The sequence below is a fragment of the Emydura macquarii genome, unplaced genomic scaffold (genome assembly GCF_026122565.2).
Source record: "Emydura macquarii macquarii isolate MOO-44397 ecotype Brisbane River unplaced genomic scaffold, CSIRO-AGI_Emac_v2 contig_3348, whole genome shotgun sequence".
Classification (NCBI taxonomy): Eukaryota; Metazoa; Chordata; order Testudines; family Chelidae; genus Emydura; species Emydura macquarii.
Window position 1 is genome coordinate 3,268,252 of NW_027133485.1, and position 24,600 is coordinate 3,292,851.

The 24,600-nt window shown below is 43.6% G+C and overlaps 1 protein-coding gene across 1 annotated transcript in view; it reads left to right on the forward strand.

Moving 5' to 3' along the window:
- KIAA0319L (KIAA0319 like) overlaps nucleotides 1-24,600 on the forward strand; it is a 49,139-nt gene extending 24,539 nt beyond the window's left edge. The window contains exons 5-21 of the mRNA XM_067533923.1: nucleotides 1,588-1,689; nucleotides 3,495-3,592; nucleotides 4,747-4,834; nucleotides 6,340-6,432; nucleotides 7,204-7,336; nucleotides 8,485-8,713; nucleotides 9,278-9,401; nucleotides 9,696-9,828; nucleotides 10,834-10,982; nucleotides 12,289-12,440; nucleotides 12,672-12,810; nucleotides 13,805-13,964; nucleotides 15,555-15,697; nucleotides 16,909-17,031; nucleotides 17,804-17,894; nucleotides 18,329-18,420; nucleotides 20,838-24,600. Of these exons, the coding sequence (XP_067390024.1) occupies nucleotides 1,588-1,689; nucleotides 3,495-3,592; nucleotides 4,747-4,834; nucleotides 6,340-6,432; nucleotides 7,204-7,336; nucleotides 8,485-8,713; nucleotides 9,278-9,401; nucleotides 9,696-9,828; nucleotides 10,834-10,982; nucleotides 12,289-12,440; nucleotides 12,672-12,810; nucleotides 13,805-13,964; nucleotides 15,555-15,697; nucleotides 16,909-17,031; nucleotides 17,804-17,894; nucleotides 18,329-18,420; nucleotides 20,838-21,025 (2,237 nt within the window). The 3' untranslated portion in view covers nucleotides 21,026-24,600. The remainder of the gene's footprint in view (nucleotides 1-1,587; nucleotides 1,690-3,494; nucleotides 3,593-4,746; nucleotides 4,835-6,339; nucleotides 6,433-7,203; nucleotides 7,337-8,484; nucleotides 8,714-9,277; nucleotides 9,402-9,695; nucleotides 9,829-10,833; nucleotides 10,983-12,288; nucleotides 12,441-12,671; nucleotides 12,811-13,804; nucleotides 13,965-15,554; nucleotides 15,698-16,908; nucleotides 17,032-17,803; nucleotides 17,895-18,328; nucleotides 18,421-20,837) is intronic.

Here is a 24,600-nt window from a genome sequence, read left to right on the forward strand (position 1 = left end):
ATATACCAAACCTGACCCACTAGCTTCTTCTGTGAGGATCTGTGCATATGCAGAGGGCTCTGTGTGTTGCTCACCTGGTATGTCTAGCTGCAGTGTACCAAAATTCACTAAATTCAGTTCTTTGAAAGACCCGAAGCTGAATTCTTGTAAATGTTGGGTGTACTTTGCCTCTGGAAAATGGAACAGATGGCACAGTGGAAAGGAACTTCTGTGTTCTTGGACACAATGGGCAGAAAATCAGTCAGCTATCTGAACTAACCAGTTTGGTAGTCCTTTTTTTTTTAAATAAATTCCTTCCTCCACTAGAGTTGGAATTTATATATTATTAAATGCCTTAAAAGTGACCTTTGTAGGCAAACATTTGGCTAGTGTCTCTCTGCTCCTTTATGAAGTATAAAGGAGACCTGAAAGGTTCTTTTCAAAAAAGGGTTGAAGGTTTTGTCTACTTTTTTTTTTCTATTAGAAATCGAGATCTCCTTTTACCGTGGGGGGACACTCTGTGTGACTAGAGGACTAGTGGAATTATGACATCACAAGAGGTTGAATAATTGAGAGGGGAAGAAAGTTTTAATCGCTCTTTTAGATTAGAGTTCTTTGGTTCTGGGTTTCTTTGGTTAACTATTTAACTAATAAACAAATGGAAGTTTAAATATTCAACCTCCCTACCTTTTTAAAGTAGCTCCCAGTATACATCTGCAAGATCTCCAATAAGGTCTCAGGAAAAACCAGAGAAGAACAGACTTCCTTTTTCTTAATCTTTTTTCTTCTCCCCATAAGGATAAAAAAAAAACAATTGAGGAGAGCAGAAAGTACTCTGAGAAGAGCAATCAACTTTCAGGTCTTTGCTATGTACAAAGACACAAAAAGGCCACAAATCACATTTTCCCCTACCTTTATCAAGTCACCTTTAAGAACAAAATTAGTCCTCTTTTTTGAGTCAGCACTGGAAAGCAGTGGGTTAAAAAATGCTACTGAGCTTTTCATCCTGATTAGGAAGATGAGAGGGAAAATCAAAGTAAGTGGAACAACCTTATCTTTAGGGTTAGAACAGCATGAATGTGGAAGGTGCAGGTTATCTTAGAAAATCTGTTAGCCTTCAAGAAGCTCTTATTCTCAGCTGAAAAAAATACTTGGAATTCATCATGTATTTTTAAAGATCTAAAACTGCAGTTTAGTAAATAGCAGCTCTTGTCTTCCCCCTTCCATACAAGACCAGCTAGGTTTTCAGGAAAGAACCCATCTGTTGAGCCCTTCTGGACCTGGTTGAATAGAGGCCTCTGTACAGGGCAAGGAGGGTCACATTTCAGCTCTTCAGAAAAGCAGCAGAAGTTACACAGCGTCTCCAAAGAGAGGGAGGTAACTGAATAATTCTAGGCTTCCTTCAAAATTGTGAAGTGCCATTAGTGTTTTTGCATTCTGTACGAGACTGAAACCTGAAACGGCAACTACACTGAGTGATGGGATGTTTGCAAAATACAGCCATTTTGTAACTGGCTTGTATTCCACAAGCTCTGAAGCCAAAGCTCTCTTTATGTATGTAATTTTCTCCCTGTTCCTTTTAATGCTGTAATTCTCCCTCCCTCTCAGTGATGAAGGAGCTGGTAGTTTCTGCAGGAAACAATGTCCAAGTAACCCTGCCAAAGAATGAAGTTCAGTTAAATGCATTTGTCCTTCCCGAACCACCAGCAGGTAAGACTTCATTGGGAGTTCTAAATGCGTGGGTTGATGAAGTGACAAACGAGAGATAAGTGCCTTGTTAACTAAGGAAAATCTCTCCCGTTTAAAGTCGTCGTCCTCTCCAGTTCACATGGCAGTATGGTTTGGGTCAGAAATGAGGCGCTGAATGCAGTAAGTTCTGCTGAGATTTGTTTTTGCTCAGCAAGAATGAGGATATTCTTCTTGCTCATGAGTGTGTAACAACCTCTGAGAGAAGGCCATTGTTTTAAAGAACTGCTGAGCAGGCTAGGAAAACCTGGTTTTAGATTAATATTTTGCCCCCTCCAAGGACAACGTGGTTGTCAACTTTTGCTGACTGACACAAATATGGCTGTCACAATTTTCTCTTGTTGTTACCATGCAGACTTAGGCACAAGGAGGAACAAATAGCTGAGCTGAGCCGTAGGAGTAATTCAGCGAAGTAACAGGGTTTGTCATATAAAAGGAAGTAAAGGCAAAAGGCCACATCTCATTTTCAGCTTAAGGTCTGATGTACTGATCAGAAATTTTTAATGCAGGTTAGCAATTTACCCCGTGGGCAGTGAAAAAATTGTACATGTCTGGACTGAGTTTTTGCTCTCCTGGGCTGCCAGACTGTAGGCCCTTCCCTAGCTGACTGCTAACATATTACAGAAAACTTTGGAAAATAGTTAATCCAGAGAGCATTTTGTTGTTCATTGGGATGGGAAATTTGCACAGAAATAGACTCTTGCTTTCCTGAGAAGTCTTTTGCCATCAAACTGAAATCCTAAATCTCTGATGACATCACTTTTACAGAAATCTACTGTGACATTGCATTACAGTGTTTGCACACAGATAAGAGATTTGCTTCTTGAACTCAGCAGTTCTTGTTTATTTCCCCCGCCTGAAGTACAAACAACCTTTGTCCTACTAATAATAATGCTTTGCACATACATAGTGTGTTTCAGCTGAGAGTGTCAAAGTACTATCTACAGGTGGATAGGTTTTATCTCCATTTTACAGGGGAGTTAGCTGAGGCACAGAAATAATGTGATTTCACCATGGTTTAGGAAACAAATCAGAAGACCTAACTCCACTCCTCTGTCTTAACTATTAGACCTTGCTGCCTCCTATAATAGCAAGGGGCAGAAATATAGACACTACCAGTGTGTAGTCCCCAATGAGATCAGGTTTGGGAGCGATTGTAATTTGTTTCCCATGAGGAGTCAGTGGGTCTTCAGTGCCAGTTGATGATATGTGCATTAGGAATTGTACCAGCTTGTAGCAACTGACTTCTGACTTGCTGGACAAGGCTCTGGCTTTTAGGGATAGCTACACTGAGAAGAGGGAAACTGAGAAACAAAAAAGCTGGAGCATCATTCAGTTGTATGTTGGACTTAAGAAATGCAGATTCTTCAGAGGTTGCTTGTGATGTGCTCATTTGTAGCCATACACACAATGGCAGCAGGGAACCTGGAAGCAGAAAGAGAGAGGGACTTGGTGTGATGTGAAATGGAAAATGTTTTTTGTGTATGATGCCAAGAGTCAAATATTCAGGGGCCTACAGGATTTGAGCGCAATAAGTCTCTCTCCTTTCCTAGTATTCTGGAGTTATGATCATTCTAAACCTCCTTTACCCCTTAAAAAGGTGTAAGTGTATTGTTAGCTCCCAGAATGAGTGTGGTGTTGAAGTACAGACCAGCACTTCCCTTTAGTGCACCAGCATGGATTGATGGGAATGTGAGCACCTGTGTGTTTTTTTTTTTTTTTTTAATGCTCTTTTAATTGTGTGGCCCATGAAATTCTCCTTTCTTTAGGAACCAGCTACAACTATGACTGGGGGCTGATTACTCACCCAAAAGACTACAGTGGAGAGATGGAAGGCAAACACTTGCAGACCCTCAAGTTATCTAAGGTGAAGCTCTCATTACTTAGCATCCTGTTGTGTGTCATGCAGGGTGACTTTCTCCCGAGCGGAGAATGCGGAACCCTGTCAGCCACGAAGGACTTGCATGTTCTTTCAGAATAAATAGGAAATTGCATGACAGGCAGGCTGCCAGAGTTTGGCTGAAAGACTTTTAGCTCAATGCTTTATTTGCAGTCAAACCTGTGATGAAAAAAGGGATAGAATTAAGGGCCTCAATGCTGCTGGAAAGCCATAGAATGGCAGCTAACAATAAAATTCAGGAGAAGGCCTTGATTGCTTTTCCCACTCAGCTGCTCTGTAATGAGATTATTTTTAAAGCCCCCTTGCCCCCCCACCTTGCCAGGATTTGGAGTGCTGCACAGTTGTGGTTAATGACACCAGCTCCACTAGCTCCCTGGCCTTTGGTTTAAGGTGTTTTATAGCAGATTGAAAGGATCATTCTTTTCTGCAGAGATGTGGGGAATTTTTAACAAGAGGATTATTTTCAACAGCGCATGAAAATGTAACGCTGCTTTTACTGGGGGATGCCAGTGAGATCCACCGATTCTGCCCCAACACTGCAATCAGGAAAACCAGCCTTTTAGCCATGGCTGCATGCAGGGTCCCTCCCTCAGCCCCACAGTTGCTGTCCAGCACACAATCTCAGCATTCAACCCTCTCTTCTCCACACACACATGCAAGGGGGTTGGGGGGAAAGCGGGTCACTTTTGGGGGTTTAGGAAGGTGAAGGGACCCTTGGCTGAGCCACACTATGGGCAAAATCCATTAAGGCTGAGTGGAGGAGATCCTCCTGTGTGTTGTAAACCCCTCTTAAACAGGCCCTGTGTTTTGGCCAGGAGACCTGAACTGAGCTTTGTAATGCCAGTTCTGGTGGCCATCAGGTGTTGCTAGAAAATCTAGCCTGGCTGACAGCCTTATATCATCAGTGACGGTGGGAAATATCAGCCTTTTAATTTATGATGGAATTGTTTAGATGAAAGATGTCCAGTTGCCTTGGATTGGAAACGCTCTGCTTTGCATGTATGGACCAGAGCATAGTTGCCTCTGCTCTCAGGATGCAAGATGATAGTCTGACTTCTTAATAGCTCCTGACAGATTGCCACTGCCTTGAAGTTGTGTAACTTCTTCTATTTCCTTTCCAGCTCACCATTGGTTTGTATGAATTCAAAGTGATAGTTGATGGGGATAATGCACACGGGGAAGGTTACGTGAATGTGACAGTTAACCCAAGTAAGTTTAGTGGCTGGATTGTGTCCCTTTAAGTTTAATTCAGCAGCTGTATTGTGGTATTTTGTGTGCTGGGCTGGGCCGTGCCTTAACATAAAAATTCATTTCTCTCTCTCTCTCTCTCTCTCTGTGTGTGTGTGTGTGTGTGTGTGTGTGTGTGTGTGTGTGTGTGAGTGTGAGTGAGTGAGAGAAATTACATTCTGAAATGAAAAGCTATCTCCTGTATACCTAGCTATGCTAAACTGAGTGCAAACCTACTGAAAACTAACATCACACGTACGATGAAAGTACTGGAGCACTGCTGCTGAAATACTTAGCAAACCCATATTCCTGGGGAAAACATCACTCCAACAGAGACTAGCTGCAACAGGGAAAAAGCCTAGGGTAGCAGGAATGGGAGGTGAAGGGAAGCCTATGCTTTGAAGCTCCTTGGGGTTTTTTCCCTTAGAGTAAGAAGTTTCATCTCCATCTGCAGCTGCTTAAATCAAATCTCATTCCTCTCAGCAGGATGCTTAACAAGGATTTGTTTTTTCAGTGGGCTTATGTTGTGTACACAGTCAGCTCTCGGAATATACTTGGCTAGGTCTTTATTTCCAGATGAAGGACTGTTTACAGAGGGGGGAAAAGGTGGAAGGATGTTAGCTTGGGCTTCAGCAGATCAGAACTTCTGAAGCCTCTGACCCATTGTTACAAGTACATTGAACATTCTGTATCTGCCTTATTTATACAAGAGAACCTTTTCTTGAGTGTCACAACCCGTTCCTTGAGCTTTGTAAGAAAAAGTAGCATTCTCACCTTCCCACAAATTTGCAAGAGGAGAGATTTAGCCTTTTAAATATTGTCGGACGTCCCCTTGGACTTGAGCAGATGTGTAGCCTGTTTGAATGTAAACAATGAACTTGTAGCTGGCCTAGCACCTTTGTTAAACTGCTCCTTTTTCAGAGTAGTGGCTGAACTCGTCTGAGTGATCACAGGTGCGGTGCCGGCCTGTTAGAAAACAACACATTCGGAATGCTTGCGCTCTAGAGATGCTAGTGACCAGATAATACAATTATACCTGTGTGAGCACTGGCCTCATGTCATAGTCTGCTTGTTTCCTTCTTTGTTTTAGAATGCTGCACCTGTGGCACAGCAGTTCGGGTTGATGTGTAACCAGTTGGATAGTGCAGTGTTCAATCCCACGGGAGATATAGTTGGGCGCTGTAATCATTGCATGGTCATCACAGACCTTCTGTTATCAACAGCTTAAGGGAGTGATCACGCCTCGCCACTGTACTTTGGACCTCGCTCCTCTTGGGTTTTCTGAGGCTGGACCATAGAGGCAATTCTGTTAGCACACTGGGTGGAATCCACCCAGTGTGCAAAGAGTGCAAGCAATGTGCTGCATGTATTACTTTAGCAACCCCTAGTGGATAATCTGAACAGTTTTGCACAGTTCCTTGGCTTATATTTGTACCATTGATCTGCCTGTAAACAACATTGTCACAGCTCACCTGATGTTGTTGCAGAGCCTCGTGTGAATCAGCCTCCTGTGGCTATTGTGTCACCACAATCCCAAGAGATTTCACTGCCAACCACCTCTACTGTCATCGATGGCAGCCGTGAGTACCTTTATCAAATGTAATCCAGTGAGCTGAAGCTGGCTGTGCATTCTCGGTGTCACATTAAGATGGACGAGACATGACCCTGTGTACCACACTTCAGGTTGAAGAACCCATTCATAACCTCAACAAGACTTGACTTTATTTTTGCTGGAGACTTAGTTAGCTCATCCTAATTGTTTTTAGGCTTCTTCTGTATTCTGTTAGTTTGTGGCAAGGGCAGCACAGCTTCTGATCTTTATTGCTGATTTGGCTCTTCATTCTGCGAACACCAGCTTAAATGCAAGGTCCCACCTCACTTCCCCCTCCTGGGGACTCACCAGGGCAAGTGCCCCCTGAAACAGGAAGACCCTGAAGAGTTACTGCCCAACTGTAGTTGCTGGTTTGGGCTGAAATATGAAGAATCAAATGAGTCTATTTAAAATTGGTGTCTGTGTGTGTCAAGCTTCGAGCATATCAATTAACCAGCATAAGCGTTATTGCTTGTTAAAGCTCTGCCAAGCCTTCCTTTAAACTTGTTCAGTTTTGTCTCATTGTCTGCCCCAAAATAGTACCTTTTTCCTGGGAAAAGTGGAAGGGGGGCCTGCAAAAACAGTGTACAGCATGCATAATTTGACCAGACCAGCGTAAGAGAGAAAGAGCTATAGCTAGGGACTGGGACAAGAAGCTCCACTCTTCAAACTTGTGTGTAAAGAATAAACTAAAGCTCTTTATTTGAAATGTGGCCTCATAAAATCAGACTCCTAATTCATGGTTTTTTAATTGAATTAGAAAGCACAGATGATGATAAAATTGTCAGTTTCCATTGGGAAGAATTGAAGGGGCCACTACGGGAAGAGAAAGTATCGACTGATACTGCCATATTGAAACTGACCAACTTGGTACCTGGGAATTACACATTCAGGTAAGATTTGCATATAGTGATTTATTAGTCCAGGTTCCGTATGAATCTCTTTAGTTTTATACCTGATTACATCAATCAGAGGTTGCAAAAGATGGCAGAACAAATCCTGTCTTGTGGCTTTTCCTCTCCTCTTCCAGGAACTTTCTGGTCATTTGCTACTATAGGTTTATACCGTTTCACTTGAGGAAATTTAAAATAGCTGGCTGACTTTTTTTTTTTTTTTTTTTTAAAACCTGTAGCAACCATATAAGACAATGGCAGAAGAAGGAGAATTTAGTATAAAAGAGCTACTAACATGTCTTTGAAATACCAAAAATGTAGATTATTCTATATTCAGGAGGAAATTGATTATTTAAATATTCTACAGACTAAATGTAATACGATCATTGCTAGTGAAAATGTTTTTAGACTTAGTTATTTATACAAATCTCTGGATCGTTTTGTAGTGGCTGATTTTTATTTTGACATCTGCTTGGAATAAGGAGGGTATATTTATTTCCTTTGATCTGCGATATGCTGTGGCCTCAGTGCTAAACATAGCAATGGATCTAATTAAATAAAATGACATATACTATAACTCATGTACTCATGAGAAGACCAATACTTTCTGTATACAGCTGTGGGATGTGTGTTACCTGGTACAAACTGGGATTGAAGTTTAAGTAGAAGACTGTCCCACTTTGTGCCTTTTTTTTTTTGCTTAAGAAGGAAAGTTGTCACCACCACAGGATTAATGATGGGCTGTAATGATAGATACCTGGAATGAACATATGCTTTTAACCCTGGCAGGAGCTCTGGGTTTTCAGTACAGCAGATGACTTTATTTAACAGGGTGTTGGAAAAATCAAGGGGATTCCTTTGCATTTGTAACTAGCTGGTAGATATTAGGAGGGGGTGGATTTGGTTGTGGAATACCTTGCTCTGCCCTTACAAGTACACACCTTTTTGTAATACTTATTATTTTGCAACAACACAGTTGCCTTAATCTTCATTTTTCCTTCCCCACCCCCCCAGTGCAAACCCTTCTCTCCTGTACCAAGGTAGTTCTAGATTTCTTGTCCCAGCTAAGTCCAGTCTGTTTAATCCTTTTGCATTTGAGCTCTTTGCGGATGGCCCTGACCTTTCATTTTTTCTCCTTTGATCTTCAGCCTTACAGTGGTGGATTCAGATGGTGCCAGCAACTCTACCACTGCAAGCTTGACTGTGAATAAAGCAGTGGATTATCCTCCAGTGGCAAACGCAGGCCCAAACCAAGTGATCACCCTACCCCAAAACTCTATCATCTTGTACGGGAACCAGAGCACAGATGATCATAGCATTGTCAGCTATGAATGGTTACTCAGCCCCAGTAGCAAAGGAAAGGTGATGGAGATGCAGGTAAGTGAAGTTTCCCGCGAACACCCTGCATGGTGCTTATCCATTGTTTTGTGGTTTTTGCTAGCAACCGTTTAAAGGTTTCATTTGTATGCAGAAATGTCTCTTATAATCCCTGCAAGCCTATGTGTTGATTAAATACATTTTAAGATCACGTCAGGTTTGGTGGCTGAGCCAACAGCCAAGTTTAGCGTTAATCGAGTCTTTATTGGGGCCTGATTTGCTGTGTGGACAATGTTTTTTGCTTTTGTTTTTAATGTTGCTTGTGAATGAAGAACTTCTGAAAGGCACTGATGCCTTGGAGGAGTGGTCCCCGAACTTTTTAGGTCATGCTCTCCCTTATCCCTGTCTGCACCACACTTAAAAGTTCTTCACTTCTTCTTCACTTACAAGTTGGGTTGTAAGCTCCTGGGACACTTCATGTCTGTTTCGTGGCATGCATATGTGATTAATGATAATAAGTAGCCAGTTTCTACTCAGAATAGTTAGTACTGGTTCTGGTCCTTCTCATCTCTTATCCCTTCAGTGTAAGGAATCATTGTAATGGATTAATTTATTTTCTCAAAGGGCGTGAGGACACCAATATTACAGCTCTCTGCAATGCAAGAAGGTGATTACACCTACCAGCTAACAGTGACTGATTCTGCAGGCCACCAGTCCACCGCTGAGGTCACTGTGATAGTGCAACCTGGTAAGTTCCCCTTCTTATTAAACAGTGCTGTTGCAAGGGAGGGCAGGCAAGATTGCTGTTGCTAACTCCCATATGTAACAACATACTTCTGATTTGCCTGTCTCTTCACCACCGCTCTGTGCATCACTCTCTCCCCATGTAAGATGCGGATAATACTATCTATCGGGCTATCTTGCCTGAGGTTTCTATTCAATTGGGTATTTATGGGGAACCAATCCCAAACATTGTCTTGCAGAACAAGCAGCATGTTTGATCACATCCCCTCTTGTTTTGTTACTCACAATCCTTTTGCAGAGAATAATAAGCCCCCCAAAGCAGATGCAGGTCCAGATAAAGAACTGACCCTCCCTGTGGACAGCACCACTCTGGATGGCAGCAAGAGCTCAGACGACCAGAAAATAGTCTCCTTCCTCTGGGAAAAAACACGGTCTGTATCACATCCCAGATCTTTCTCTTGGGAGTATCTGTGACTTTAAACTTCAGTTTTAAAAAATTACCGGGGTCAAAATATTGGTCCCATTGGATTCAGTGGGAGTTTTGCCAGTAACTACAATGGGACCAGGATTTGGCTGTTAATTGGAGGAGAAGCCCCAGTGTAGGCCTTGCTGGAACCCCAGGAATAAGTAACACTATGAACCAAAGGGCTCCAGCAAGGCCTATACCCAGTTTTGTTTAAGCATTGGAAATATCTTAGCCTTAGCATTAAACTCTTTAGGCCCGATTTTCATTTATACTACGGTTCTGGTAGTGTAGAGGGACCTCATCCAATTTCAGAAGGTCCTTTACACCAGCATTGTAAATGAGAATCTGGGATAACAGAAGGTCCTTTTTATTTTAAATGGGATCCTCTTGCAACACATGCTTGAGCAGAGACAGCACTTCTCCGGCAGCCCTGTTAATTTTGGTCATTGTGTCAGGCTTCCCCTAGCAAGCTCTGATTACTTTTTTGAATTTAGGGCAAAGCCTATGGACCACTTTTAAATGTAACTTCTGTTTTTGTGTTAGTACACAGTTTGCATTATTGGGCTAAGTTTTTCTACTGTAAAAGGAGCTGTCATTGCTATAATATTTTGTTTGTTGTGCAATTACCATGAAGCTGTTTTTTCTAGCAGTCGGCTTCATTCAGTAAATACTAATAAAATAATATCGGCATGGGAAGTGTTGGCACAACATTTAATTTGCACTAGACCACCAGAGACTGTGCAGAATATATTGTGTGTGGGATTTACCCGTTTTAGTGATTTATTGTTACTGTCTGAGTTTGGAAGAAATACATTTTCTTTGTACATTCAAGTATCTTGGCTCCTGCTGAGGTGCAAGGTTATTACCCTGCTAACTACTTATTGTTATCAGTTTAACTCCCCTGTTCATTAGTGTGAGACCAGATCCCAGGGACTATAGGCACAGACTAATGCGCTTTTGTTTTGGCTAGGGGCCCGGATGGTGTAAAACTAGAGAATGCCAACACCAGCATTGCTACTGTAACTGGGCTTCAGGTTGGAACATACGAATTCACACTGACTGTCAAAGATGAAAGGAGCTTGCAAAGCCAGAGCTCAGTTAATGTCATCGTCAAAGAAGGTGTGTCCAGTTATGCTCGGAAGCGAATTGTAACATCCAAAGAAAGGCTTGTGCATTCACTGTGCGCAGTTCAGTGTGCAGCTGTGCTCCGAAAAAAGCAAACAAAATGCCTAAGGAACGGGATGAAAAATACGGGAAATGTTCTAATGTCATTATACAAAGCAGTGGAATGCTGTAGGCAGTATTGGTTACCCCATGTTAAAAGGATATTGGTGTTGGAGGGGGTTCAGAGAATGGCAGCAACTTTTTTTGTTCTGCTCGTACAGCACCTAGCACAGTGGGGTCCTGGGTCCGTGACCAGGGCTCCTAAGCACTATGATAATACAAATAAATACAAATAATTGTAAGAAAAAGAAAGGATAGGGGCCTGGAAAAACTCTCATTTGAAGAGGGTGAAAAACATGTTTACTTTAGAGAAGAGATGAATAAGGGTATATGATCCAAGTCTGTAAAATAATGAATGGTCTCAAGAAAGGGAGATCAGGAACTTCTGTTCTCCCTGTCTCATAACACAAGAATGAGGGGACCATAACTGAAATGAAAAGGTGTTGAACTTAACGTTTTTCACACAAGGCATGATGAGACTGTGTGGAATTCATTGTTACAGGATGTCATTGAGGCCAAAAATTTAAAGTCAGAGGGATTTATACAGATAATAATATCCAGTTATAATAGTTAATGCTATAATGAGAGGTTTGGAAGAGTTATGAAATCTCATGCTTGGGCTTAAACTAGTCTCTACTAATTAGGGGTTAGGATGAGACCTCATGGGTAGCAGATTGTCACCTGACTACTGTGGGGTTTCCAGCACTTTCCTCTGAAGTATCTGGTGCTGAACCTGTCAGAGACAGGATACTGGCTAGATGGACCATGGGTCTGATTCAGTCTGGTAATTCTTGTCCCTATAAATTAATACGATCAGTTTCTCTTCATACTACTAAAGGGAATTCACTTTCACAAGATATATCATCTGTTTCAGAATTTGGCCAGGCCTTTGCAGTTAATGCTTATTCTTAAAAAATTGCCATGGGATTCTTAATATGAGTATAGTCAGGAACTCCTGTGTGTCATCTGCGTATCACAGTGCCCTCTCACGCCCAACACCCATACCGGGATACAGGTTCAATTCTGATTGAAAGAACACACTACTGAATCCTGCAATACCTGGAGTGAACTCCCATTTAAGCCTGGATTCAGCCAGACCCTGCAAGTTATAGATGCCTGGATTACAGCACAGTGCCTGGTGCTGTATTTACCATGGAAGATCTAACAAATTCTCTTAACTATTTTCTTTCTATTTGCTTAGAGATGAACAAGCCACCAGTTGCGAAGATTGCTGGGAATGTAATCATCACCTTGCCTACAAACACAGCAGCCCTGGATGGATCCAAGTCCTGGGATGATAAGGGAATTGTCAGCTACCTATGGACCCGGGATGAGGGGAGTCCTGCAGCTGGGGTGAGTGCTGCAAACATGGTCTCTCTAATGGGAATATGCAGCATTGCACAAGTACAGAAGATGTAGTGAGGTTTAGCGAGACTGTAGGGCAAATAGCTCCTGGGAGAATATAATGTTGATTCCTGCACACTGGTTGTTGCATGGAGTAATGCAGCTTATTGCGTTGTATAGGTGTCAAATCTGCAGTGGCCTTGTTTGTTTCCTAATGTTGGTTTTTGTTTAAACTCCCAGGAGGTGTTAAATAATTCAGACCACCACCCTGTGCTTTTCCTGTCCAACCTGGTGGAAGGGACATACACATTCCATCTGAAAGTGATAGATGCCAAAGGAGAGAGTGATGCAGATAGGACCACTGTGGAAGTCAAAGCTGGTGAGTTCTTTTGTTCTTTGCATCACGGAGATTCTTCCTAAACTGCAGCATCCTGCCATGAATCCACCTTTCCTGGCAATGGCCAAGCAGGTTGCAATACCCTGGATCTCAGTAGCAATGAAGGGTTCTTTTTGCAGATTGTGTTTAGGGATTCTGTACCCGAGTGCATGCTCTGAAATGACAGAATCAGCACATCCTGGCAGCAGGAAAGTTGTGTCTATATTTGAAATGCACCAAGATCCATCAAGAGCCGGAAAAGTCATAACATGAAGTTGGAGGGAGCTGATTAAATGATGTGGAACATTAGACTACGGACAAGCTATTTCAGCTCAGTCTCCAGTGTGTCAATCTTTAAAATAAGTGCAACTTTTGGGAGGTAGATAACAATGTTACTGCTTTGAGGGGCTCAGATGAAAGGTGGTATAGCAATGCAAATTATATTGATGCCAAATGCCCACTTGAATGACTTGGATTGTCTTTTTTAAAAATAAACTCCTATAGCCAGTTTCCTATTTTTAGATATAAAACACTTTCCCTTTTAAAAAAAAAAAAAAAAAAAAAAGTCCTGTTGAGCTGAGTTGTCCTATTTAATTGCCTCCTGTAACTTACAGGCCATCAGATGGAGAATTAACTGGTCTTCTACACTCATGCTTCTGGATATGAGATTTCCTGATGTTAGTGCATGAGCTCTTGACCCAGCTAGAGAGAGTACAGGCATCCTAAATGATGTGGGGGAAATAATTGTATTTTCCTATCATCCTTGAAGATGTTGGCTCCAATCTCCATGTGGAGAGCCCCACTGCAAAGAGCTTTACTACTTGCCATTATGTATAAAGATCATATCATGTCTATTATCCCTTCTTCTTATTAGATGCTGCACTTTGTGACCCAAATAAAAGCATACTCGGGAGGTACCAAAATTTAAGATTTGCACCCACGCTGTCGTTTAGAATCCCATAAAGATCTGCATGATCTTGTTCTATGTTCTCTCTAGATCCAAGGAAAAGCAATCTTGTGGAGATGATACTGGATGTTAATGTCAGCCAGCTGACGGAAAGACAGAAGGGTATGTTAATCCGTCAGATAGGCGTTCTGCTGGGGGTCCTGGATTCGGACATTACCGTACAAAACATCCAGCCGTACACAGAGCAGAGGTAGGAGTGATGGAGGGGGCACAAAAGCAAGATTCGTTCTCCAGTAGGAATCAGAATGGATGATGATGATGGCATGCTGAGATGCTGCTTAAAGTTCATTTTCTTGATTGGCTAGGATTTGTGAATCTGTGGGCAAATAGGTATCAGTGTCCATTCAGCTCTGGAGATTACAAGTTACTTTCCAAAAGCCAGTTCCTGCTTGCTGCTGTATTTGGTCCTTGCTTATACAGATCCTGTAGCAGACTGCCCCACTGGTTCAGAATGGAAAGTAACTTGATGTTTTTGAAGGTTAGGAAAAACTTCTAAGATCTATTCTAAAGAGATGCTTTGGTCAAACACAAGCTATTGGGCTCAATACAGAGCTAACCGGGTGGAATTCTCTGGAGCTCATTTGCAACTTAGTCAAGGGCCAGTTAGGCCCAATCGTAACCTTACTAACCCGCCTTAGCATTAAAATACCAACTATGCATCAGCACTCCATCCTTGGAGGATAGAGAGAATGTTTCTGTGAACATCTGGCTGGGAAGGTCATTGTTTTTAGAGTGGACTACAGTGAATGTTTTATTGTTATCAAAGCCAGAGTTACCCAAATAATTCCTAATCCCAGGATTCCAGTGTCATTGCTAGAAATATGTGTGAAGATGACCAAATATAAAGGCGTGTGGAAACAGAACTAAATTATTTCAACAAGTTTTCGAGCTAACGTGGATGTGTGTGGTATTACTCAACTTTTTTTAAAATTAGGGCAACAAGGTATGTGTGGTAACACCTTTATTGGACCAACTTCTTTTGGTGAAAGAGACAAGCGTTCAAGCTGACAGTGTTAAATTAGAGTGATTCAAAGAACATGAGATTGCATGTAGCTGAGCACCTGTAGAGTCTAAACTACATCTCCACTGGGTTATACTTAGCAGTTTACAAAGCTTGGTCATAGTCAGTGTTCTGTACAAATGTTTAATCTTTTCAAACACCTCTCAAAGGTAAGAGGAAACCAAGAGAGAGAGAGTTAAATGCCTGAGGTCACACAACAAGTCAGTGGCAGATATAGGATTAGATCTTGTGCTTTCTTGACTTCCAGCCTTCTGTTGATTCCTCCACACCCGCTCTACCGGTGACAACAGTAAAAGCAGAGCAGTTCATTGTCCTTGGCAAACTAAAAAAAATAAAACGGATGAGCCGAGAAACGGATGAGCCTGATGCTTTTAGTTCTAACAATATGCCACCATTCTTCCTCTGAGTGGGAGGGTAATGGGTTTCTTCTAACCAATACATATTTGGCTATTACAAGTAAAGCATTAATTAAGTAAATGGGCAGAGTGAAAAAAACTCTCAAAAGGTGCAGTTCTCTTCTAACAGCTGACTGAACATGGCTTTGGGAGGCGCTGTGTTTGCCTCTGTGGCTATCTACCATATTCAGTTTGTGAGGTAAAAAGAGAGTTTTTCCCCAGAACAAGATCTGCATGGTCGTGTTCTGTGACCCAAGGGATTGTCTGTTCACTGTCTCTCTCTCTGGAGTGTAGTGATGACCAGCTGACCTAGAATTCTGACCAGATCTCTCCTGGTAACTTTTTTCTCATGCCTGATTTGCAGCACAAAGATGGTGTTCTTTGTGCAGAACCAACCTCCCCATCAGATCTTCAAAGGGCATGACGTAGCATGGACACTCAAAAGTGAACTCCGGAAACAGCAGTCGGACTTCCTCGTCTTCCGAGCACTAGAAATTAACACAGTCAGTAAGTATTAGTAATGGTGGAAGAAGCTAACATTCCCCGCCCTCCACAGATGCTTGCAGGACCAGGGGGACTGGCATGGGTTGTTACCCCCTCTACCACTCCTCCCTCATTGCCTCCAAGAAAATAATCTAAGTCTAGCCCCAATAGTAAATCAGAGTGTAACCCACTTGGCAGTGAGTGTTTTATGTCGTCTCCTTCACCCACCCGCCCCCCATGCCTGATCCACATAGGATATGAGCCTATTACAGGTCTCAGCTTGAGAGCCTGGCTCTTCTTAGCTGAAGTTTGTGCATTTAGGTCTGGAGCTGCCTGGTTCAATCCCCTGTGTTGGCCACAAGGGTGATCATCACTAGTGCATCCCCATTCCTATCATGGGTATCTAAGGCACTGATAAGGTACACTAGGGACTTCCCTTTTGTCCTATTTATCTGAGAGTGCGGTAGCATCACAGGACAGCTTTGCTCTCTACTTAACATGCTTGAAAAAGAAGACACGCTTGGCATCCATCTCAGCTAAAGCCACCCAGGGAGAGGGTTAATTATCCGTAACTTTCTCAGTGGGTCTGGAGCAGCTCAGACACAGCTCATCTGTTAGCTAGAGCTGCAGTCTGAGCTAGAGAGAAATTTAGCTCAGTTTCCTTAAGAAATGAAAATCAGAAACGAGAAATCAAGTTGGTTACACGGGCTAGTAGCTTTCACACGTTAACAAGTGGGAAAAGGAAAAATATTCTTATCGGGTGAATGGATTCAAGTTTGATCCCAGTGGGATTGGCCAGCTCAGGAATATCCACTTTCTTACCTTCTCTGATTTTTTTTTTTCTTTTGTACTGTGCAAGTTCTGAAGCATTCTGCCTTAATAATACAAGGCGCTTTTACTTAGCTCATCCTCACAACCTCTGCAAGAAATAACAAAATATCATCCCCATTGTACATGTGGGGAAACTGAGGCAGAGGCACAGTGACTTGCCCCCCGGGCCATACACCCTATGGAGTCAGTGTAAAAATGGGGACTGGAACCCTGAATTTCTGGCTCCTGTTTTGCCTCCTCTTCCCATGTGTATTCAGAAATGGAGAAAAGGAGGGGGCGAATTTGCCCACAGACAGCCCCTGTTTTTACACTGCTGACTCTAACACACGTGCTCCCTGTTGTTTAAGTCTCCATCTAACCTCACTCTCAGCCATTCAGTTCATCTTCCTACTTCCTATCCACAGCATGCCAGCTGAATTGCTCCGAGCATGGGCGCTGCGACTCGTTCACCAAGCGCTGCATCTGTGACCCCTTCTGGATGGAGAACTTCATCAAAGTGCAGATGGGGGACAGCGAGAGTAACTGTGGTATGTGCAATCTGTGTGGGGTTATTTCCTGTCTTCAGGAGGCTGCGTGGAAGGTGCTGAGTGCTGCCTCATTGGACAGATGTTGCATAAACTTGGTTCTATGGCCATGCTGAAGAGCCGTTATCTACTGCTGTTAATTCAGCTGGGTTTTTCCTAACCTGCAGTTACCGGGTTTGGGGCCTAATGTAGTTAATGGCCAAACTCTCATTGATTTTAATGGGAGCAGAGTCCTTATCCTGGTCAGTGAATATTTGGTAGGGAAACTGATCTCTAGAGCCCTCAGATGATAAACTTTGACCAGAAGAGTTGAGTCCATTTTCATCATATGGATAGCACCCCGTTGCTTCCCTTGCTCACACAGCAAGGGGGAGTCGCTGCCCATGCTTCTGCCTCCGTTGCAGGCAGTCTAATGCTAACCTTTGTACAATGGTGCTACAGAAGCAGAATTTGCTATTAAACCAGACTGATGCTTCCCTGCCATGGAGGACTAACTTTTCAATAAGTTAGTACACAGTGTCAGAAGTGTCTTGCAAGTGGCATGGGTGACAGAACCACGACCAAAGAGTGGGTCTGGAGAATCAGGTCTGAAATTCATAGGCTTCCTAGAGGAAGTGGTAGAGCTGGCAATAGAGTGCTGGCCTCTTTAATGCTATTAAGTGATGAGGCTTTCTCTTCGTTATGATTGACCTTCTGCAGAAGGGTCACCTAAAGTTCCAGCCATGGAGTGTGTGCGGTGCTAAGTTGTGTATCTCTTGGTTTTTTTGGGTCACAGAATGGAGCGTGCTGTATGTGATCATTGCATCCTTTGTCATTGTGGTTGCCTTTGGGATCTTATCCTGGACTGTGATCTGCTGCTGTAAGAGGTAACAACCTGAGCCCTTAAATCCTCATCTCTAAAACTTCAATATGAGTAACTGCCTCCTGACGCAGATGTGATCCAAACTGATAGTCTAAGCAGGTCACTCTACATAGACTGTGCTAGTCCCATGTCTCTAAGTATCTGTCACTTGTTGCAGATTTAGACAAAATGGAGTGTGAACAATGGTGTATTGACGGGAAAGGAGGGCAGAGTGGTACAGGTGAAACATAAAGGTCCTAGAATTCGAGGTTCAATTTGGAGGCAAGATTTTGATTAGCCTAAAATTGTGCGACCAAAGTAACGTTTTTAATAGTGTCCTCTCAGATTAATACAATTGGAAACAAGGTACACAGCTCTTAAGTTTAGATCTTTCCCTGTCTGGGTTTGTCTAAATATGAGCTTCAGCCTAACTTTTTTCCTCCTCCCTTCTCCCTCCAGGCGGAAAGGAAAACCCAAAAGAAAAAGCAAATACAAGATTTTGGATGCCACAGATCAAGAGAGTCTGGAGTTAAAACCAAACCTCAAAGCAGGTAAAACATGAGAGAAGAGCCTAACATTTCCAGAATGCTGACACAGGACAATCCTACTCTTGTGGATTTCAAATTGCAGTGTGAAACTAATAGGATATTGAGTGATGATGGTAACACTAAGCAGGTCTGGGAATCTGCTTCAGATCTTAAGCCTGGCCACTTAGTGAAAGCATCTAAGCCTCTTTTCTCTAGAAGAGAGCCTGGAAACTACCTAAGAACTAGCTCTGTCCCGGTATTTCCAGCTTCTGTCACATTACAAAAAGCACATGAACAACCACTCCTGATATTGTGGTATTTCCGGTTCCGAACACAGCCAGATCTAAGCAGTGCCGAGATGGGCAAAAGCATAACCAAATGTTACTTCTGTAAAAGTTTAGGCTCGGTTCTTGGGCCTTATTTGAACATGTTTACTCATCTCTAAGAGTATAAACACTCATTGCCATCATTAAACATGTCAGCTGGATACCAGAGCTGAGACCCTGGCATAGATGCATTGCTGCTGAGAAATGGAGCACCATATTGGACTAGCAAACAAAACAGCAGCAAGCAGAGCTTGACTTCTCAAAAGGCATTGGGGACCATGCACCTGCATGGCCTGGTCTGTTCTTCTGACAATAGGCTCTGTGATTTTCCCCTCCCCTTCTGCTCCCAAATCCTCCAGCCTAAGTTTTCCATTTAAAAAAATTCCCAAGAGTCTGTGTTAGAGTTAATTGTTCCCTTTTGTCGCCGGGGTGGGGAGGTCAGGGGCTTGAGCAAAGAGTTTTGAAACATCTAGATTTCTTGGGACCACAGGTTTGAAAGCCTGCTGTGCCGGCTAGGAAGGTTGATGTCCCCTGTGGGGACAAAATCTTTTAAAAACCCCGGTTGTGCCTGCTCTGTGTAGACACGGAATCCGTTAGCCTTTTCCACCAGGACAGGGATTTGTCCCTGTGTTCTGGGCCAATATTTCCCATCCCTCTCTCACTTGGTGCATCCTGCTGGTTGTCACCCTCCACCCCAGAGGTGGCTGCATTTGTTACACTCTTTGCAATGCATTTTGGGCTGTTTCAAAATGCAGATGATCTAGAAATGGTGTTTGTATCTATAGAACACCTGCACCAAATCATTGCTGCTGGGGAATATGCCTGGGGGGTAGGGGAAAGAGGTTGTGGAGTTGAAGCATGAGTAGAATTTACACACACACACACACACACACACACACACACACACACACACACACACACACACACACACACACACACACACACACACACACACACACACACACACACACACACACACACACACAGAGTGAGAGATTTCAGCTCTTAAAATAATCCTTACTAATGAGACACTTCATCTACTGTGTGTATGAAACGGAGAGGTGGCTTTAACAGTGCATGGAAAATAGTCCTTAATCCTTGTTTGCTGGCTGAAAATAATTGCTCATCATAGTATTATCCTACTTAATGGCGTTCCAGCAAAGTGAACAGTACCTAATGGCAGCAATGGAGGGCATTGCTGTGACAGTGCTCATCAGATCATTCCTGTGGGAGTCATGCATCCTGAAAGCACAAGTTCAAGTACCCTTGAAAAAAGGGGCTGCTTTCCCCTCCCATAACATACCCACCCTAGCTCAGTCTGACCATCTGGCAGCTAGCCCTGCCTGACCACCCAACAAAAGGTCTGTTATTCCACCATCACTCCCTGGCAAATGTACCTCAAACACTCACTTTCCACTGGTTACCAAATTCCCACCTTGATGCTTCAGATGATGTCCGCTAAGCAGAGTGTCTCTCTGCCCAGATACACATGGGAACGTTCCCTCCTCCAAAGCAAACATTGCATTTCATCGTTCAGTAAAAACTGAAATCTAAATATTTCCTATGTTGACAGTCTTGGTAAATGTGTCTCTCCCCCACCCTTGTGAATTTAATCTTAATTCAGACCATTAATGTATCTTCCTTCCCTTGCAGGCAGGCAGGACAAGCAGTGATGATAGTGAAGGGGGAATAGTAAGAGCATGCAGTGATATTCTGTCACAGCCTGCATACTGTGTACTGCAACCTCTAACCCTAATAGAACTGTATCTAGGCAAGGTCAGTGAGGTGTGGACGTCCAAACACCTCCTATTCCCCCATGCCAACCTCACCAGTTTCTCTGCCTGTTGTGTCCTGCAGCATCTCAACATGAATGTGTGACCTGATCATGTCATGATGCCTGAAACAAATTCAGGTGTCGCTTGTTGTCTGTCCTGCAAGCGTGGTGGCTCTTGGAGGAAGTGGGTGATAACTCTGAGACTCAGCTGAGTTATAGACTGTGTGCTCCTGAGAGCAGCACTGAGTGAGCCTTGCCAACCCTTCTGTTTGCCCTAGTGTATTTCACTGAGAACGCTGCAAGCGTTTCTAATGTGGGGTTCTCTCTGGCTTCTTTTAAAGGCAGCAGACTGAAAGCTCAGGTCCTTAACACCAGCCTGATGCACTCCGAATCTGAACTGGACAGCGACGAAGCCATCTTCACATGGCCGGACCGAGAGAAAGGGAAACTACTCCGCAGCCAGAATGGCTCCTTGCGTAATGGACAGGTGCTGCCCAAACCGAAGAACCAGAGGGAAGAAATCTTATAGCCCCCCCCTCCGTCGCCTTTAGCTACAGGACAGAGCAAAGGGAGGCCATTCCATTCTCCTGCCCCAGGGCAGCCCTTGGAGACCAACTGGGTCATGTTAGGACAAAGCTGCTAACGTATTTAATGGAAACCACCTTCGTTTCTGTGGGTTTCTTTTCATTCGACTAGAACGGTTGTACTTGAATCCTGCCTTCAAAGGGAGGAAAAAGAAACTGTGAAACATAGACTACCTGTCAAGAGAAACCTGCCGTCTGGAATGCAGCAGGACAAAACCACTTGGAGCAGTGTGAAAAGACCAGCCCACCCACCTATTACTGCAATGGAGGCGAAGTTCCCATGGACCGTCAGTCTGCTCCTCACTGGAAGTTTCTTGTCTCCGAAGGAGGGTCAGGGTCATGTTTGTGAGAGCTCCCCTCAGACCACTGTAGCCTCAGATAGTGATGGCACACTGACTGACTGACTGACTTTAAAAAAGAGAAACAAACCTAGCTCACATGCTACTTTACCTGCAGAAAAAGCTCCCCCCACTCTCTTTGCCACTGTGCCCCCCCCCCCCCACTCCCCCTCCCACTGATTAAGCACCATTTTCTAAAAATATTAACCTTGTCCTTTCACACCAGCTAGCTGCCTGGGTGTGGGGCATTCAAAACACCGCGCTCACCCAGAATGGGCAGCATCCATTCACAGCTAGGAAGGGGGTTTTAATTGTTTTAAATAGTCTTTACACTGGGAATGGAGATGAAATGGCACCTAATCAGATGCCAAAACCTTAGCCGGAGTGAACAACCCAGCTCCAGAGTCTGTGCTAGCCAGCTGAACTGGGGCCCCCATCCATTCAGCCAGTCCTTCCTGGTTTGTACCAGACCCGGGGGATCATTTGCTAATGGGGGGATGCCTGCTCTTCTGGTATCTGTGACTAACAGCTTGATTCCAAAGCCCTGAGACGTTTATTGCACTCCACAGCACACTAGGTAGATTCCTAAACCCGTCAGGGTGTGCTCAGTAACTGCAGAATATCGATACCGCCCTCCCCACGGTAGGATGCCATGAAGCTGTCCTTTCTTACAAACGTCAAAGACCAGCGTGGGTGGATACCGGCACTCCTCAATGGCTGGATGTTCCTCAGTACCCTTTGTTGCACTGTCATGTGCTGTATTCTCCCGGCATTGAATTGTTTTGACTGAGGGCTGGCACGAACCCTTCAAATTCATTCACTGACTGAAACGGACCAGTCAAATCCTCTGTGCCCGAATACCTGCAGGTGGCTCCCTGTGGCATATCACGGTGTGGAGTGTGTCCTCGCTGGGCAGCATGGTTCTCAGCTCCCCGGCCAATCGCAGAAATGCCCCTTTCAGTCAGTGAAAACGGAGCGGAGTGATTCTGTGAGAGACACTCTCCACATTGCCATTTCTGTCTCTTAACATGCTGCTTTCTTGAGCCAAACCTCCATCCTAGACAAGCGTTTTGCCCTTTTCCTGTGGGTGGCAGATGCCTCTGCCCCTCCAGGAAGGGTAGTTCGTTTATCGCCTTTCTTTGTGTTTAATTAAAACTGGAAACTTGTTTCATTGGCTTCCTTTTTTTGGATACTGAAAGACAAAAGGCTTTAAACTCCTAAGTTGTATTTATATTGCTGCACTACTGACTTGTGTTGAACCAGATGAAGATTAAAGACACTATTGAATTTGAGGGAGTGTTACCCCATTGAATGTAGTCATGACTGCTGCTAATTTTATTTTTTTGTGCAATGAGATGTCTTCCTTCGGCATGAGTGTTGGATTCTGTGTTTCTTTTTACTTGGCCAATGAAAAATGAGCATTTTGCCCGAATGACTTAGGCCGGCCATAATTCTTGACCTCACTTGATCGTGCTCTGTAGCGCTAACTGCACTTCTACCATACAGCCTGTGTGCGCTCATGTGGTGATGTCAGCCCAGCTGTTCTTCCCCTAGAGGATGGCAACCCCACCATACTGCCATAGTCCAACACCCACGCCTGCCTTTCCCCCGCCACACAGGGCTCGGGTAACACCAGCATGCTACATTTAAGATGGCTTAAAGGGACAGAGTCAAGGTAAAAAGTAGACTCCTGTCTGAAATTTACTATTGCTGTGAGTAACACTGAAAACGAGGGGCAGGGTGTCATCCATGACTGTTTTTAAATTGATGGTATCCTTTTAAGCATCTCCCCCCTTAGGCACATGCTTAAAGCCTGTCACTCCCCTTCTGTCCTGGGGAGGTCGTCCTTGCAGGAAATTCTCCTGTTGTTTGCAGGAGGTAAGCTTTCAGGGATTCTTCTGCTGCAGAGTATCCCTCGCAGGAGATGCATGGTGAGCCTTTCCACTGGCTCTGGCTTCCTGTTACGGAAGGGGAAAGAATTAAAACCTGTACAGCCCTGACTTGGCAGCACCTTGGAGCTGAGGTTTTTCTTCCTTCCTCCTGTTTCCCTGTGGGAACTGAACACTTGCACTGAAGTGCTTTAGTCAGCTTGCATTTTGCTGTAGGCGATGGGCATTCTACAGACTCCTTGCTAACCAATTTTGGTAGAAGAGATTCCTGACCGTAGTCATCTGTCATCTCGAAATGCAGGCTTATGATCGCAGATCCCAAGTCTGGAACTTAGATTTCCTGCTTGCCATTAGTTGTATTTTATTGTGCAACATTCTCCCCCTGCAAAAACACTCCCTCAGCTCCCCTTCCCTCCCCCCCCCCAAAAAAAAAATCCCTGTTCTGCACTTCAAATATTAACCCTTTGTGCCTCTAAAATGTTTCGCCCTAGCAGAGGTTACTAAGAATGTATATACACATGCCCTCACTATGCACTAATATGTATAAGCAACTTTTCATAAATGAATTTGGAATCTAGGAAAACCTAATGTTAATTAAGGGAAAAGAGGTCAGTGAAACCCCCCCACAAGCAGAACATTCACAGGCACGTTAGGTGCCTTGGTGTAAAAATCTCTGTTAGGGTGGCAGAGGATGTGGGTAGATTGTCTGCTTGGAAAAAGACAACAGCCCATGTTAGAGAAGATCCTCTTCTAACGTAGGAGTGTGTACAACTAAAGAATTAGTTTAAAATCCTGCAATACCCTTCCTCCTCCCCCAGGGTGGTATTATCATTGCTCATTTGTTACCTAAGTACCCCGAGCCTAGTTTGACCTTCCAATAAGAAGTTTTCTGCATGGCTATGCATTATAATTTCACAATTAGACTCTATGGCTACAAGTTACTCGTGTGTGGAAGTTAAAGGCTGAAACATCTGTTAGATGACCCATCAGCTGAATTTGATTTTGTTTTCCGCTCTCTTCAGTATAAATGTACTTCGGACACACACTTGTGCTTAGTAAAGATGTTTGAGGCGAAGGCCAGAATCTCTTGCAAGGTTGAGATCCAATTTTAAATAGTTTGTTCTTAATTTTTCACTAGTCCTTCTGTACACTGGGGTGGCCCAACCTGTCTGCACTTTGATTTAATGATGTTTGTTTAATTGCAGTGTTATTTGGATCAAGGCTGGAAAACGATTTTTTTAAAAAACCACACGTTTCTTGCAAATAAAGGGGAAGTTGTTTTGCTGTTGCTTA